General features: G+C 57.1%; 4 protein-coding genes across 10 annotated transcripts in view; all 4 read right to left on the bottom strand.

Moving 5' to 3' along the window:
* col12a1b (collagen, type XII, alpha 1b) overlaps positions 1-7,114 on the bottom strand; it is a 33,977-nt gene extending 26,863 nt beyond the window's left edge. For 5 of the 7 annotated variants that reach the window (XM_053880558.1, XM_053880559.1, XM_053880560.1 and 2 more), the window contains exons 1-10: positions 7,033-7,114; positions 6,753-6,839; positions 4,727-4,843; positions 3,166-3,306; positions 2,986-3,033; positions 2,538-2,801; positions 2,278-2,442; positions 1,202-1,375; positions 842-1,132; positions 172-774 (exon numbers count right to left, since the gene is read on the bottom strand). In XM_053880558.1, the coding sequence (XP_053736533.1) occupies positions 172-774; positions 842-1,132; positions 1,202-1,375; positions 2,278-2,442; positions 2,538-2,801; positions 2,986-3,033; positions 3,166-3,306; positions 4,727-4,843; positions 6,753-6,828 (1,879 nt within the window). In that variant the 5' untranslated portion in view covers positions 6,829-6,839; positions 7,033-7,114. Of the gene's footprint in view, positions 1-171; positions 775-841; positions 1,133-1,201; positions 1,376-2,277; positions 2,443-2,537; positions 2,802-2,985; positions 3,034-3,165; positions 3,307-4,726; positions 4,844-5,719; positions 6,676-6,752; positions 6,840-7,032 lie in introns of those variants that run through there. The other 2 variants (XM_053880564.1, XM_053880565.1) reach the window with 2 other exon arrangements.
* A 938-nt stretch (positions 7,115-8,052) lies between these two features.
* On the bottom strand, positions 8,053-9,167 carry LOC128768073 (cytochrome c oxidase subunit 7A2, mitochondrial). The gene is made up of 4 exons (XM_053880656.1): positions 9,036-9,167; positions 8,638-8,727; positions 8,325-8,409; positions 8,053-8,251 (listed from the first exon to the last, which is right to left on the bottom strand). Exons 1-4 carry the CDS (start codon positions 9,051-9,053, stop codon positions 8,193-8,195), a joined length of 252 nt encoding a protein of 83 aa, XP_053736631.1. The 5' UTR covers positions 9,054-9,167; the 3' UTR covers positions 8,053-8,192.
* Positions 9,168-9,477: 310 nt separating this feature from the next.
* Positions 9,478-12,995, bottom strand: LOC128768058 (cell cycle control protein 50A-like). Its single transcript, XM_053880635.1, has 7 exons — positions 12,541-12,995; positions 11,671-11,790; positions 11,502-11,609; positions 11,119-11,212; positions 10,898-11,044; positions 10,618-10,824; positions 9,478-10,537 (listed from the first exon to the last, which is right to left on the bottom strand). The coding sequence occupies exons 1-7, from the start codon at positions 12,778-12,780 to the stop codon at positions 10,344-10,346; spliced, it is 1,110 nt and encodes a 369-aa protein (XP_053736610.1). The 5' UTR covers positions 12,781-12,995; the 3' UTR covers positions 9,478-10,343.
* Positions 12,996-13,169: 174 nt separating this feature from the next.
* On the bottom strand, positions 13,170-15,525 carry LOC128768577 (filamin-A-interacting protein 1-like; the record flags this gene model as incomplete). The annotated part of the gene is made up of 2 exons (XM_053881538.1): positions 13,170-14,028; positions 14,107-15,525. Coding segments are annotated over 2 exons (1,614 nt in total), but the record flags the coding sequence as incomplete, so codon positions are not given.
* Positions 15,526-15,544: the final 19 nt, after the last annotated feature.

The raw sequence follows: 15,544 nt of genomic DNA, 5'->3' as shown, positions 1-15,544 counted from the left end.
TCTCTGTCACGAGTCATGCCAGCTGGCAGAGGGACCGACACACACACACAGGAGCTGGCAGGGCACTGAACCCATGACCTTCCGTGACCTTCCGTTGGCGTGAGGCGGTTCATGAGACGTGGGTTCTAATGATCAATGCCTCGACACCGAGCAGAGAGCGGGGTGACTCACGTCTTTGGTTGATGGTGCGAATCTCCTGCTCGATCCTCAGGCAGATGGACTGCGTGAGCTCTGAAGAAATCCTCTGGAAGGCGTCGAAGTCCTCCACCGTGTAGACGTGCGTGTCGGCCGGGGTGTTGGCAATGGCCTCCAGCTCGGACCGCACCGCGTCCTTCACCCCCACCGCAAAGATCTCCACGTCGGCGGCCCTCAGCCTGGTGGCCGGGTCCTGGAAGGCGTCGGAGGACTTTCCGTCCGTGATGAGGATGGTGACTCGGGGGACGTGGTCCCGGGCGCCCCTGCTGGCCTGGAATATCTTCTCCCGGACATAAGTCATGGCTCGGCCCGTGTTGGTGGAGCCGCCTCGATACGGGAAGGTTCTCACAGCCTTGACCACAGCATTCAGGTCCCGGTGGGTGTGGAGGTAGAACTCGGTGTGGGGGTCCCGGCTGTACTGCACCAGGCTGATCTGGACTTTGTCGGGTCCAATGTCGAAGGTGTTCACCAGAACCTCCAGGAAGGCCCGGACCTTCGCAAAATTAGCCAGGCCGATACTGTAGGACCCGTCCACCAGCAGAACCACGTCAGCCTTGACGTCCACACGGAGCGAGCACTCTGAGGGGCGAGGGGGGAGGTAAGAGGGGGGGTGGGCAGTGGGGCGTGATGGGTGCGAGCAGCTCACCCACTGACACGGTGACCGGCCGCGTCTCCTGCAGGTCCACCACAGGCTCGCTGGGCCTCAGACCCTTGAGGGCCCGCAGCTGGACCTGGTACTCCGTGTCTGGGGTCAGGTCTCTGACCAGTGCGGAGGTCTGGCCAGGGCCCAGGTACAGGTCCTGCCGCTTGCTGCCCGTCGTCATGGGGATCAGCTGCAGCTTGTACCCGGAGACGTCATCGTCGGAGGCGTCCCAGCTCAGGCGCATGGACTTGGACGACACCTCCAGCACTCTGAGGTTGGACGCCGGCTGCACCGCTGAGACGGAGGCAGAGGACGCCATCAGCATGGTCACACGACGACGCCCTTCACGTCCTCCAGACCTACCTTCCTGGCCACTGACCAGAGACTCCAGCTGCTGGTCCACACCGGCGCACAGCTGCGTGATCAGCTCCCTCTGCACCTTCCTGATGGAGTCGAAGGTGGGGGCGCGGAAGATGTGTGTGCTGTGAGGAGCGGACGCCATCAGCCGCAGCTGCTGCTCGTCGGCCTGTTGGACCCCTGGAACAGGCAGACGACAGAGAGGTGAGGTGGGAGCTGCAGAGAAGGTTCCAACAGAAGGTTCTCAGGAAACCCTCTCTAGGTGTTCCACGGTCACCTCAAAAATGAAAACCTCTTCTATACTGACCCGACACTGACTCCACTCTGACTTGACCAAAACTGACCTGACGCTGACCCAAACTCTGATCCGACCAAAACTAACCTGACCTTGACCCGACCCTGACTCGACAGTGACTCAACTCTGACCCAACCAAAACTGACGCGACTGTGACCCGATCAAAACTGACCAACTCTGACCCCACAGTGACCGGACAGTGACCCGACGCAACTGACCCGACTGTGACCAGACCAAAACTGACCCCACAGTGACCCGACTCTGACTCGACAGTGACTCAACTCTGACCCAACCAAAACTGACGCGACAGTGACCCGATCAAAACTGACCAACTCTGACCCCACAGTGACCCAACAGTGACCCAACCAAAACAGACTCGACTCTCACCCAACAGTGACCCGACCAAAGCAGACTCGACTCTCACTCGACAGTGACTCGACCAAAACTGACCCAACTCTGACCCAACAGTGACCCCACACGGCAGACCCTGCCACCTCATAGTGGAACCTGTGAGTGGGACACGAGCCCGTCCCTCGGCCGGAGATGTCTGGCCCCTGAACGTTTCTGCGTCTGACCTAGTTTCGCTGGAATATGAGCCGCGGCTGTGATTTCACCAGCAGACTTGTCATCGTCGTGGCAACGGCACAACTGTGTTTCCATCTCGAGTTAGTGGAAAACTTGATATCACTTGCTGCTGATGCAGAAGCCCCACCCCCTGGTTGCATCACCGCCACTGTGGAAAATGTCGGGGGAGCAGGAATGCTGGAGATGTGTTGCGGCTGCGTACCCAGGACGAAGACCTCCACGCCTCCACTCCTCAGCAGCCGGGCCGAACGCTCCAGCGAATCCTGCCGGCGGCCGTCCGTGACCAGCACCAGCACTCTGGGGAAGCCTCTCCTGGCCCCGGCCTGCTCCGTGAAGATGTTCCTCTGGAGGTAGTCCAGGGCATCGCCTGCAGAGAGGAGCAGTTCAGCCACGGCTAACACGCACAGCTGTCTGTCATCAAGACTCCCATCGCTGGGGTCAGAGGTCAGCGGGGTCACTCACCCGAGCCGCCGTCTGCTTCCTTGTACGTCAAGGAGCCAACGGCCCGCATTAGCTCGGGCCGGCTCTGGTGCTGGTCAAGCCTGAACTCGCCGCGAGCGTCGGTGCCGGACTGCACCACGCTCACGCGCGTCTTGTCCGCTCCGATCTGAAAGGCTCCAGCCGTGGCGGCGATGAAGCTGCGGACGTGTTTGAAGTCGGACCTGCCCACGCTCCACGAGCCATCCACCAGGAAGACCAGGTCGGCGACCGCGCTGCCCGAGCACTCTGAGGAGAGAGAGGTCAGAGGTCAACCCTGGAGCGGCAGCAGTGAATGGTCAGGAGTCAGAGCGGCAGCTGTGGTCCATGACCTTCAGCAGAAAAGGACCGGTGGAGCTCCAGGTCTGGACCTGACATCATCACCCGCTGAAGACACGTTCACTGACACGGAACAGAGTGAGAGGCAACTTACTGACAGAGTCGGCTTCTGCTCTCCTCGAGTCCCCGCCGCTCGACTCGACTGGAGAGACAGTCATGATGTTAAGAGGATGAGTCAGTGACAGCGAGTCAAGTGGCTGAGCTTCCCAGTCAGACCCGAGCCAGACTCCGGAACAGGAAGTCCAGCGGGGCCGGACCTGAACAAAGCACTCACTGGTGATCTGTCCGGAGACGGGCCGGCTCTCCGCCGAGCCGGCGAAGGCGGTGATGCTGACGGAGTAGTCCACATCTGGACTCAGGTCTGAGATGGAGGTTCTGGTAGCGGAGGCGGGCAGTGTCAAGTCTCTGGGCCTGTCTGTGGGAGTCAGAGGGAAACCATTAGGAAAGTATGACATGACTTCACTCTCTCCACACGCTCGCGTCCAGCAGGGAAATTATGATTCCATTTAATGAAAACTTTCCGAATGAGTGTGAGGCGAACGGCGGCGGACTCCCCGCCGCCCGAACCTCCGCCAGGCTCTGGGAATGCCTTGTTAGCAAACAGCTCCAGCGAGTGGGTCTGGAGTCCTCAGGAAGGCCTGCTGCTGTGGTGAGTGAAGCTGGACGAGCGGCAGCTGTCAGTGGGCTTTATCTGGGAGGACGCGCGGAACTGCAACGCATGAAAACATGGCCGCCCCACCTTCAGTGCCTGCATCACGCCCTGCTCCTGGTGGTTCCATGAAAAGGGTGTTTCTGCCCAGACATTTAGCTGAATATGACTGAAATTCCTTTTGCAGCAGTAGCTCGGACGCCATATTTGTTCACCGGCATAATCTGGGCTGTGATTGGTGGGATGCGTGACACTGGTGACAGGAGGAAACCGCTGATGAGTTCCAAACTAACTCAAAGCTTTTTAATCGGGGAGGATTTTGACGTTTCTTTTGGCTCCGCCCCCAGCTCGCCAGCTCACAGCGCTTGCCGAATGCGAGCAAAATAGCTGAGCCGCGATGAAAATCCATGTGTTTCTATGGACTTGATCTGGAGCCAAGGCTTCACACATATTTGGTTTCAATGAACGAATGTCTAAATGTGTGAAAGTTTAGAAAACAGATCCACAGCTGATGCTGTTGTTTATCTTGCATCAATATATGAAAGAAGGTGAACCAAACTGTGGACATTTGGTTTGTTGTAAGGGAAAAAATCAGGATAAAATATGGATCTTCTCTTCATTCATCAGGGTCAGCTGAGTAAAACAGCTGCCCAGGATTCCCCTGCATCTGAAGGTGTTGCCGTGGCAGTTCATCTCTGTTGACCATTATTTCACTCTGATGTTTGTCTTTATAAAAGAGTTATTCTGCACAAATTACAGCTTGTTTTTTTCAAAGCATGTTGTTAAGTGCGTCCTTGACATGGTGTGGTGGGAGGGGCATGGGCTGGGGGCGGGGCTAAGGCTGAAGGCCTGGCTGTCACTCAACAATCTGACACGGTGATCCAGGTCAGTGACCGGCCGAGGTTCAGCCGCCCGATTCTGACGGGTGGGAGGAGGCACCTGAGGTGCAGAGCAGCTTTGAAGTGTGAGCGGAGGATTCGGGGCGCTGAGTCACCTGGAAGGTTTCTGACGAGAAACGCCTCGACAGTTTTCCACTGAATATTTGGCAGCAGCTCTCTGCTCTTAATGTTTTTCTCTTTGTGTTCCTCGCCATGGCTCCAGGAGACGAACGTGTGCGTGCACAAGTCTGCTGGTAATTGTTGGGAGTGTCGGAGCGCCGGCCCGGCAGGACCGGACCTGCACCCACCTGAGTCCGAGGTCACCCGCACTCTGAAGCCCTGGATCCGGGACGCGGGCCGGAGCCAGGTCATCTGCACCGTCCTCTCGTTCAGGATCCGGAACCTCAGATCTGACGGAGGCTCCACTGTGGAAGGAAGCCGGCCATTAATCTGGCGGATTAGGAGCGTCTGTATGCAGGTGGCAGGGTGAGTGGCTGACAGACCAGACAGACGAGTTAAGAACATGAAACGTGTGAGTTGGACGGGCGCCAGCGAGCGGAAGCAAAGACGCTGCATCAGGAGCTGGACCCGGGCTCGACCCAGCCCCTCTGACCCCCCATCACAAGCCTGGACTGGTTTCTTTGCTTCCAGACGCCGGTTCCTCGCACAACCCAACGGACTGGCGCCAGCCGTCCGTGACCCCGGTCCAACTTTGATTATACAATGAATCCATTGCAAACCTCTTAAAAGACACTAGCTGAGCTAGCTGGTCTTTTGGGCCACGCCGAGGCTCGGTTCAGGGGTCGGGGTGAGGCTTACTGACCCCCGGCGTTCACACAGGTCACGACCTCATGCACGTGTACATGAAAAGTTGCTTCACAGCAACTTGAAGACAAAAGCACGTCCATGTACACAAAGACCACACGGACTGGAAGAATATTTTAAAGTGATACTCTTCAGGTTGGGGTGCAGAGCACGCGGACTATTGGGAGTCCAACGTCAAAATGAGCTGTGTCTGGCCTTGGAATTAGCTTGACGGGTGCAGCCCTGTGGCTAGCACCAGGTTCAGAGCAGAAGAGCCCATGAGCTCGAACCACAGCTCCTGCGTGCTGACGCTTGCATCACCATCATCATCGTCGTCAGCACGGTGAAGCTGAGCATGCCAGCACCACCAACCTCAGCAGCCACCAAGAATATCACAGTAAAATATTGCTGTGAAGCCGAAACACAGGTCCACATGAGACCTGGCCCCGACTTGACCGGGACAACACAGGACGCCACAAATCAACGGAGGGACCAACCTGGGCTCGGGTCAGAGGCTCAGCACCACGGCTTCTGTAAAACGTTGGTGTTCCAGCTCGAGACGCGGGTCTACATTAGCTGCCCGACACAGAAGCACTTTCTCTGGTCCAGTCTGGCCTCAGACTGGTCAAGGTTCTGATCCTTAAGAAACCCAGAGCCTCCTGGTTGTGGGGTTCTGGTTTCCAGAGTCTGGACTTCTGATGAGTTGGAACAGTCAGGTGGTTCTGGTGAGACCTGGAACCTTCCTGAGTGAAGTGGGGTGAGTTTGAGGGCCGGACAGGACAGTGACGCGGTCTGACCACATCTCATAAGGTATCGGGTAAAACTCTGTTGTCAACACGGGTTCTGGTTCCCCCAGGCTCTGACAGGTGGTGGGACCACCGGGCTGGACTCTGGGAGGGCTGGTTCTGACCCGCAGGCCATCAGAGTAGACTGCGAAGCATCAAGTTAGAAACCCACAAAACCCCAGACTGTCTCACCATCCGGTACCTTGAGATCAGCCCCCACAGTGAGGAGTCCAGGACCTGTTCAATAACATCACCTTGAAACGTGTCGGCAGGAGACAGTGGAGGCTTCGCGGTCTGCTGCAAGTCAAACCCTGCGAGTACTCTGAGAAGCGGCTGGAAAACTGGCTGCGCTGGAGCCGCAGCTCAACAGCGCCTCCCGCTGGAGCAATACCAAACTCCTCTTTTGTTTTTTTGTTCAGCCCAATTTCAAATATTTATTCCCTCGAGTGTAGACGACCTGGGAGGCGACTGTGGAGGGAGCCTGAGGAGGGAAGCGCGTGAGACACCCGCGAGCCTTCCTGCCTCGCGCGCACACGCTCTCTCACACACACACACACAGGCGCAGGAGGCACGTTCAGGTGTGAACAAACACCTTGAATTGACTTGTTGCTCTGAACACTCCTCACAAAAGTCAGTTTATCAGCTGCGTTGTGTCTTCACAAACATCCAGGGGATGAGAGCAGGAGTGAGGACAGTGGAGAAAGGCAGGCTGAGGGTGAGGAGGAGGGTGAGGAAGGAGACTTACCAGTGTCCTGCGCCCGGCAGCGGCAGCAGGACAGGAGCAGCAGCGCAGCCGCCACCAGCCGCAGCCGCCTCGTCATCTTCAGCTCCTCTGGAACCAACAGACACGCAGTCAGGACGCGCGACTCAAGACTCGAACGACATCCGTCTCGGCTCGTCGGGAGAGTTGGACACAAACTCGCCTCCTCCGGGAGCGGTCCGTGACCACCGTCCGCGTGCCGCGTGCGTCACTTCAGTGAGCTCGCGACCACACGCTTGAACAGGCAGAGAGTCACGTGACTGACCTGGCGCCGCGCGAGTCTCCGTCCAGGCAGGTTTTCCAAGTGAAGGTGGTCCGAGTCCCAGAGATGTCAGCTTCCTGACGAGCCTCCTTCCAAGTGGGCCGCCGCTCCACCGGGCCCGCTTCTTAACGGGAGGAGGGTCGAGGTGGGACCCGCCCCGCCCGCTGGGGCGCAGCGGTGACGACACCCGGGCAGAGCGCCGTGCAGCGGCGGACCCTCCGACTCAGCTGAGGAGGGGGGGAGCGGAACATTCCTTTACGCTGATGGAGGCTTCTGTCCGCCGCAGCCGCAGGAGACGCTCCGTGGATCGGACCTCCTTCTGAGTCCAAGGAAAATATGACACCGCGAGTGTCATGACTCACTCGCGCGCACCCGTCTGCGGCCGCGGACTCGGCAGGTCATGACGTCACCTGTCAGACGCCAGCGTGGTGCTCAGGTCAGGGCTCGACCCGAAGGTCACGTCCTATGACGTCACATCGTATAATAGCCATCGCAGCATCACTGCTCCTCACCGGACTGTCGTCCTCTTCGGACCCACCTGACGCTCCTCAGCTTCAGCTGGAACATGACCCGGGATCTGCGGCTCAAACATCTGCTGTGATCGAGGGCCACGAGTGACCCCCGGGGCAGACGATGGATGGTTCGGTTCGCGGCCTCCGTGGACCAGCCCGAGCGACTCGACCCAAGAGTTGCCCTCCCGTGAGAGGAAGCCCTCGCGCGGCTGCTGCGCTTTAGCTTGCCAATGTCGCCCTCTGGCGGCGGAAGAGGCTGCGTACAGCCTTAAGATGAATTAGTCCAGCTCACTTGAAGCAGCTTCCTGTCCACGATGGTCAGCGCTGGACTCATTTTCATGAGCTCACTGCTGTGACGTGTCACGGGTCGTGCAGGCAGGAGGGAGACGATGATGGTGGTGAAGCTTGTGGCCTGGCTCAGTGAGTAGAGCAGCAGAGACTCAGGACATCACGGAACGGTACCTGGACCCAGGGATCCACACACCAACCAGACTTGCAGCCAAGACAGTCAGTTGTTCACGAGAGGTTTATTGATCTCAAACAGAGAATAAGTTACTGATCCCATGAGCAGCTGACGGTTTATGGACACAGGAGATGAAGAAGAGGAGGAGGAGGAGGAGGAAGAGGAGGAGGAAGAGGATGGTGGAGAGCTCACGGTTTCTTCTGAGGGAACGATGCCATCAACAGTTCATACAAAACGTATCCGGTTCCTGCAGAGACAAGGCAGCATCTCACTGCCTGAACCCTGAACCCCCTGCCACCCTGACCCCCACTCGACCTTACCGAGCACCGTGAGGGTCATCGTGGCTCTGTACAGCAGGGCGTCGCCGGTGCCTCCCTTCAGGTGAACAGGAATATCGTTGTCTTCCTGCCGGAGAGGACACACAGGTCAGCGCGTTCAGAGGTCACCTGAGGTCACCACCAATAGGACGAGCCCGGCCTGCAGCGGTCAGTGTCCACAGAGCGGGCGGACCGACCTCCTGACCCGGGTCCAGCCCTGGCGCTCTTGCTCACCCATCATTCCCAACCACTGACCACTGCAGACAAGTCCCACCTCACATCTGAGCCGGGGCGTCACACGCTAGTCTGTCGGTACCTGGAACAGCTTCTGGTTCTTGGGCACCTGGTTCTGGACCGGCCTGCGAGAGGAGCTGGAAAAGCTCCGCCGCGCCACCTGCTGGAGCGCCTGGGAACATACACACAAACACACAACGACGGTGAAAGCCGAGCAGTCGGTCTCCGGCGGGATCGTCGTCACCGTCTTGTTTTAGCTTGTCCTGTTTCAGACTTGTTTTAGCAACACAACGTTGGCTCGCCGTCACCGGCCGCGAGCTCGGCTCCGACACTAGCCGACTTTGACCCTGAGCTAACGCGCAGAAGCCGAGTGCCGGGAATGGAACGTTTCCTCGCGGCACTGCGGTCACATGACGCTTCCAATAATAGAAAGAGCAGCAGCGTAGGAAAGACCTTCGCATTAGAACGAGAGATACTCACAAAAAGGCTTCTGTTCATGTTGCTGCTGCGTTAGCACAAGGACACCGGAGAACTTCCGTCCGCTTTGGACCGCTTCTTCTTCTGGTCCGCACTCGGCTGCTGACTTGAATAGGCTGCGCACTACCGCCCCCTGGCGTCTGTATGACCAAACTACACCCGGAACTTCTGTTGCTTTCACGTGTCCCCGCGTCAGCCCGGGGTAAGACGGGTCGATGTGGTCGGTCGCAGCTCGAAGCTTCCTCGTCCGTCCTCTCAAGCGCACACACACACAGATGCAACTCCGACGGGGGAAACCGGCTCTCCTCCACTCATGTCCGCCCTCCAGTCACCCACACACACACACACCACTGTGGCTGCAGGGGTCTGCTGGGAGGGAGCCATGGGTCAGACCCAGACCCAGAAAACGAGAGAAAAAAAGAGAGCAGAAAAACCAGGAGCCTCGTGGAGTCATTCAACATTTATTCCTGTGAAGCAACAACATTACAGTAACAACAAATCCAGTGCACGTCTCACTTGCAGCTTTAATAAATAACTCCGGCGACATGCAGCGGGCCTCGCAGTCCAGATTAAAAACAGGAGTCGGGTGACCGACACACTCGCTCAGAACACGCACACACGGTTGCTGTCTTCATGCTGTGATGACCCGAGACTCAACATCAGCAGAACCACCAGATACAGTCTATAGTGGAAACATTGATGCTGCAGTTCTGTTGCCCTCCCAGCGGGTGGCGCTTCATTTACGAAAGGAAGTGAACAAATGCTAACTCAGGAGGATGGTGAGGCAAAAGCAAAGACGCCGATGGTTGTTTCCGATGTGCAGACAGCTGAACTTGAGCTAGGAGGAAGAGGAAAGAACGATCGCACCATGGAATGGTTCGGGGGGAGGAGAGGAACAAGCTTGGTGTTTTAGGAGGCGCAGGCTAGAAAAGCCTTTTGCTCACGTTTCCCATCTTTCCAGACGTCAACTGGCGCGGGAGGAAAGCTTTGGACAGGTTTGTAGCGTGATGCTAACTTGAGCTCGGGCTGGAGCGTCACATCTTCCTCGTCCAGGCCGCAGCTAGCGAAGCCGCCACATACGATAACTGGAGAGGACGCGAGACGACGCTCGAGAGGTTAACGGCTCGAGATAGACGCAGTACCAGAACACTCCGGTGGAGGGCGCTGTAATCACATGCATTAAACGAGGCCTACAGGATTTGCTGCACACACACATGCTAAAGCTAAGAATGAGGTCTTGACAGTGGAGCGGTCACATGATTCTTGAGCTTCACTTCGGACGACATTGTGACCGAGCAGACATCCGCCTCTTCAGTTGGCGATGTCAGCGCTGTTGTTGCGGTTGCCGTACTTGTGGTGGATGATGAGCAGGACCACTCCCAGGAAGAAGCAGACCGAGCCCACCGTGATGTAGGCGATGCCCAGGAAGGGGTTCTTGCCTCCCATCCAGGACATGGTGCTGAGGATCATGCGCTTCCGGCCCTCGAAGCTGCGAACAGGGAAGTCTGGAGAGGTGTGGTTCAGGAGGAGAACAGCACGTCAGAAGCCCAGAGGGCGGCTCGCGCGGCAGACAGAGGAAGGATACTGTAGACCACGTCCAGGGAGTAGTTCCCGCGAGGCAGAGTGGGGACCATGTTGTTCTTCTTGTGGATGATGCGGTACAGCTTGCGGAACGTGGGCAGGGCGGCGGTTCGCATCCAGACGATGAAATCCTCGTTAATGAAGCCGTTGTTGTCGGGGTCCGAGTCCAACTCGTAGACGGGCCGACGCCAGTTCACCGGCTTGCTGGTCCCTGCGAAGAGAGCGGTCCAGGCCCGTCAGTGGGAAGCTGCCGGCTCTGAGTGCCACCTGCAGGCCACCAGTACCTTGGAAAACCTCCGTCAGGTTGGCGTTGTTGCCCCCGGGGTTCCTGAACTTCACGTGTTTGTCCGTCCACCAGGCGATTCCCGTCTTGGTCAGAGGGACAGCGGTTTTGGTGCCGTTGGGATCATGGAAGAAGAGCTCCAGCGAGTCTGAGGCAAACGTGTGGAAGGTTTCAAAGGCCCGACCCGACAGACTCTCCAGAGTGGGAGGCCAACACTCCTACCATTGAACATGCTGTTGGCGATGGCGCCGCACGGAGCGATGGGCCGGTTGTTGTTGTTGTTGTAGGCGTAGGGCTCGCACTCCTTGCTGGGTTTCTGGGAAGCAGAGTCACAGTGTAAGGACCAAGACACACAGAGCCAGTAAAGCCACGGTTCTTCATCGAGTCCGGGCTCAGAGAGGAGACCGCGGTCTCTTCAGGCGAGCTCCCGGAGCCTCACACAGAAATAGCTAATGGATTTTTACGGTCAATATGGTGACCTTGAACAAGGACGTTGGCCGAGTCAGAGAGAAAAGTCAGAAAAAAAAGGCAGAGAGGGGATAAAAGCAGACTCCAGGTTCCTCGCAGGCTTCGCAGTAGGGCACTCGCCTGTCAGTGACTCGTACCTTCAGCGAATCCATGTCCCCGTTCAGCTGGCTGTCGTCTCTGGACTTGACGTAGCGCCGGTGGTTCTGGTAGAAGTTGGAGAGTCCATAGTACATGAAGACGTTGCTCTGTGGATGGAGGAGACAGGTGAGTCCGTGGTCCCGTGTGAGGATGACGGGCGCGGCTCACGTCAAAGGACTGCTCCAGGGTGAAGGAGATGGAGCAGGTGCACGGCCTGGTGTTGTTCCAGCTGAAGTTCTGGGAGCAGTTGAAGCAGGGGCTGGAGGCGTTGGTGCCCGTGTAGTCGATCTGCGGAGGAGACGATCACACGTGTAGGTCAGGGGACGCGGCTGCGGTGACAGGAAGTGACACCGCCAAGAAGTGTCAAGCCAAAAGGTGTCAACGCTAGTCTTTCACTTTAGGCCAGGGACGCGGCATCATCCCGTATTCTGAGGCGTTTCATCCGCAGCCTGCGCCTGAAGCAAAGGCGTCTCAGACGGACGGACGGACAGACATCCTTCATCTACCCTCGCTCAGCGGAACTGAACACTTTGTAGAATCATATTTATGTTTCAAACCATCAAACATCTTGTCACATGGAAGAACATTGGAGCTTGGAAAATGAAAAGGGATACAACCCCGTGTTTGACTTTTGCCTTATGTATCGTAATGTCTTCACTGTACACCTGGCCATCATCACCATCATCATCATCATCATCATCAGACCACCGTATCCGTATCTTGGAATAACACGATCGCTTTTTGCCACAACACCGGAAGTGCAGAGCTGAACGGGCGTCAACTAAACACGCACGTGAAGGTGTTTGCGGTGATGCAAATCCAACTCGCACATGATCCACATCACTCACGCAGTTCACCGGATACAAACAACGCAGACACCTGAGGCTGAGTAAACGGCGTTCCACCACGTGACCCTCAGTCAGCCAACACCTAACTATATATATCTACACTATATAACCGGAGGATCCGCGCTCGGATTCCTCCGCGTCTCCCCCTCAACAGCGTGTTCCCCGCGGCGGGGCAGGAAGCGCTAGTCACCTCGTACTCCCTGATGTTGTTGGACGTCACGTACAGGCCGATGCCGACGGGGATGAAGACGAGGCCGATGATGAAGAAGGCCGGGAGGACGGTGCCCGCCGTCAGGATGGGCTGCCAGGCCGGCAGTCTCTGCTGCTTGAAGGCGGTGTTCTCGGGCTTCTTGTTTCGGAGCGAGGCTCCGGGCCCGGACATCGTGATGTGTCCGTCCTCGTCTTTGGCGTTGTAGCTGGACGCCATCATCCTGGCTCCGGGATTAGCTCGCGCGCTAGCCGCGTGAGCTGCTCGCTTGCAAACGGGAACACGCGGCGGCTTTGGTCCGCTAACACACCGACATTCGACGGCTCCTCGGCGGATTGAGCCGGCGACGGAGCCCCTTTCACCGGTGCTGACTCCGAGAACAAGGTTTTCTAACCGTTTGACATCGAGCTGTCGCGTTGACAACTCCGCCTACAGGAAGTTTACAAACAAGCGTCACGTGAATGCACCGCGGTGACGTCACGCTTGCCGGCAGTGAATACTCAAGGCGCAGGACGGTAGGGGATTGATAGGTACCATAATTGGAAGGAACCGAGGTTTAATTCTCTTGGATAAACCACTTTGCTCCCCCAATGAGGGAAACCTAAATTTCATCATCATATTATTTTATATTCACTAAAAGAAGTATGCTGAGTAGTAGAGTAGTATTGCTAAATATTACAAATTTTAAAGCGCTGACCTTTCAATCTACCAAGAAAAGCTATTTTCGCTTTCATTAATAATTTAGTCATAATAAAAAAAACGCGAAACCCTCGACTGGAAAGTAGTTGCAGCTTGGGCCGGAAGTAGAAGGGCGTGGCTAATGCTCCTACAGCCAATCAGTGGAAAAGGAAGGCGGTACCTTCCACTGCGCATCTCAAACGCCGAATGGCAGATGGCGCGTTCAAGTGCCTCTGAAAATACAGTTGACTTCAGAAAAAAAGCAGTTAATCGGGCCATTCATTTACATTCCACTGCTTTGGGAAGTGAATGAAAGCTGGAAACGTTACACTGGGACAAGACCGTTGTTCTCGTGTCACATGCTGAACCAGGAAGTGATGAGGGTCTTCATCCTCAGACTCAAGACTCAGAACCACCACCCCTCCAGGCAGAGAGGACAAAAGTGAGGCTACCAGTCAGATAAACACATTTATTACAGCTTGAATCTGAATCCTCCCGAGCGATGGTGAGCAGCGTGCAGTGCAACTCGGCTCCCAGACCAGCTCCAGGAAGCTGCAGCTTGGGATGTAGTGTGGCGGCAGAGGCGGGTTACCTCCATCAGGTCTTGCCCACTTGGCCAAGCAACGTTGGACTCTTCAGCTCGATCTTCATCGACTGACCTTCTGTCCGGGCCTCGACTCTGGTCAGCGTGGAGACACCCAGCACCGCTTTGGTGACGCCTCCCGGCTTCAAGCTCCATGCCAGCGGCATCTGAGTGGCGCCGCTTCGAGAGGGACGCGCGTCCGGAGCGAGCTGGGGACCGAGACAAGGACAACAGCGCTTGAGTGCAGATGGGTCAGGAGCTGTCAGGGAGTCAGTGAAGGTGCTCACCACTGGCGGACCCGGTCTGGATGCAGCTGAAGAGACAGGCGTGATCATGATACTGCTCTTCATCTTGGCCAGCGCCGTCTTCAGCGAGGGTATCTGCGCTGAGCTGGGACTCGTTTCCGGGCTGAGCGGCTGGAGAGGCGCAGGATGACCACTGGTCTTCATCTGTGGACCCAGATGGATGTGGATCTTGTTATCCTCGGTTGTGACGATGCTGCTGCTGCTGCTGCACGTCCTCCCAGGTCTGGCGGCGGACTGCCTCTCTGGGGTCATCTTGATCACGGTCCTGCCTGCGGGGTTTTGGTGAGGGTCCGGTGACTCACACACCTCGGAGACGGGGGTTGTGCTGACTGTGATGATGGAGACTGGTGACTGCAGGAGCTCTGTGCGGCTGCCGCTTTTTTTCACTGGACTTTTGGCTCTGGAGATGGTGGTTATGGTGACCGGGGAGTTGACCCGCGTCAGGTGCCCCGGTGGGTCTGGAATCTTGGAGGACACACTTGTAGCTTTTGGGACTATGGTGATGCGAGGCGTCTGATGTCCCAGGGTAGGTATGATGGTGGTGCTGGAGAAGAAGTCCTCCCCTCTGGGACTGGTGATCTCCAGAGTAGCTGTGCTGTTCGCATGGTGCGGCGTCACGCGGATGTGGAGAGGTTTTCCCGGCCTTCGGAACATCTCCGGAGCGCTGTCCTCCTTCCAGCTGCTCCAAGGCGTCCATGGCTGCCGTGTGGGCCCGTCTGCCGAAGCTGCAGGGTATCGGTCCAGGACGGACGGCCTCATGAGGTCCTGATGTCTGAGATTGTTCATGAAGCGGTTCTCCTCCTGGACCGATTGTCTGATGAATCCGGCGGTGGAGTCCTCGTCATTGCCGGCAGCCATGTCGGTCTGGACTGCAGTGGACGTCACCGGTACGTCCACCATCCTGCTGCCGTTGGTCCCAGGTCTCATCACACGACTGTAGCGCTTGGTGGCTTCCAGCTCCTTGCTGAGGTGGTGTACCTCCTGACTCAGTCTCCGGCTCGTCCCTTCCTCCGCTAGACACTTCTGCTGCAGGACGGAGAAGTCCACCTGAAGCTGGGACAGCTGGTCCTCCTTGTTCATCAGCTCGTGGATTTTCTCTTTCAGGGCCTGGACGTCGGCCTGGAGCCCTCTGGATCGAGCTTCCTCGGTCTTGCAGCGATGTCTCAGCTCGGCTTCCAAACTGGTGGCTTCTCCTCTCTCAACCTTCTTGCTCCAGACTAGCTGGCTTCTGGTGTCCTCCAGCAGTTTGGACAGGACGCTGGCTCTGTCCTGCTCAGACCTGAACCTCTTCTCCAGGAGGTCGTACTCGTCTTCCGTCTTCATCAAATCCCCCTCCACGACCTCCAGCTGTTCAAGGCGGCTCTTGAGTCGTTCAATTTCCTGTGACAGCTCCCTGAAGTGTCAAGCCAAAAGGTGTCAA

Source organism: Synchiropus splendidus, chromosome 12 (assembly GCF_027744825.2).
Source record: "Synchiropus splendidus isolate RoL2022-P1 chromosome 12, RoL_Sspl_1.0, whole genome shotgun sequence".
In the NCBI taxonomy this organism is placed as follows: Eukaryota; Metazoa; Chordata; class Actinopteri; order Syngnathiformes; family Callionymidae; genus Synchiropus; species Synchiropus splendidus.
Note: the sequence above shows the minus strand (reverse complement) of the source record. Positions and strands in the feature narration are given on the sequence as shown.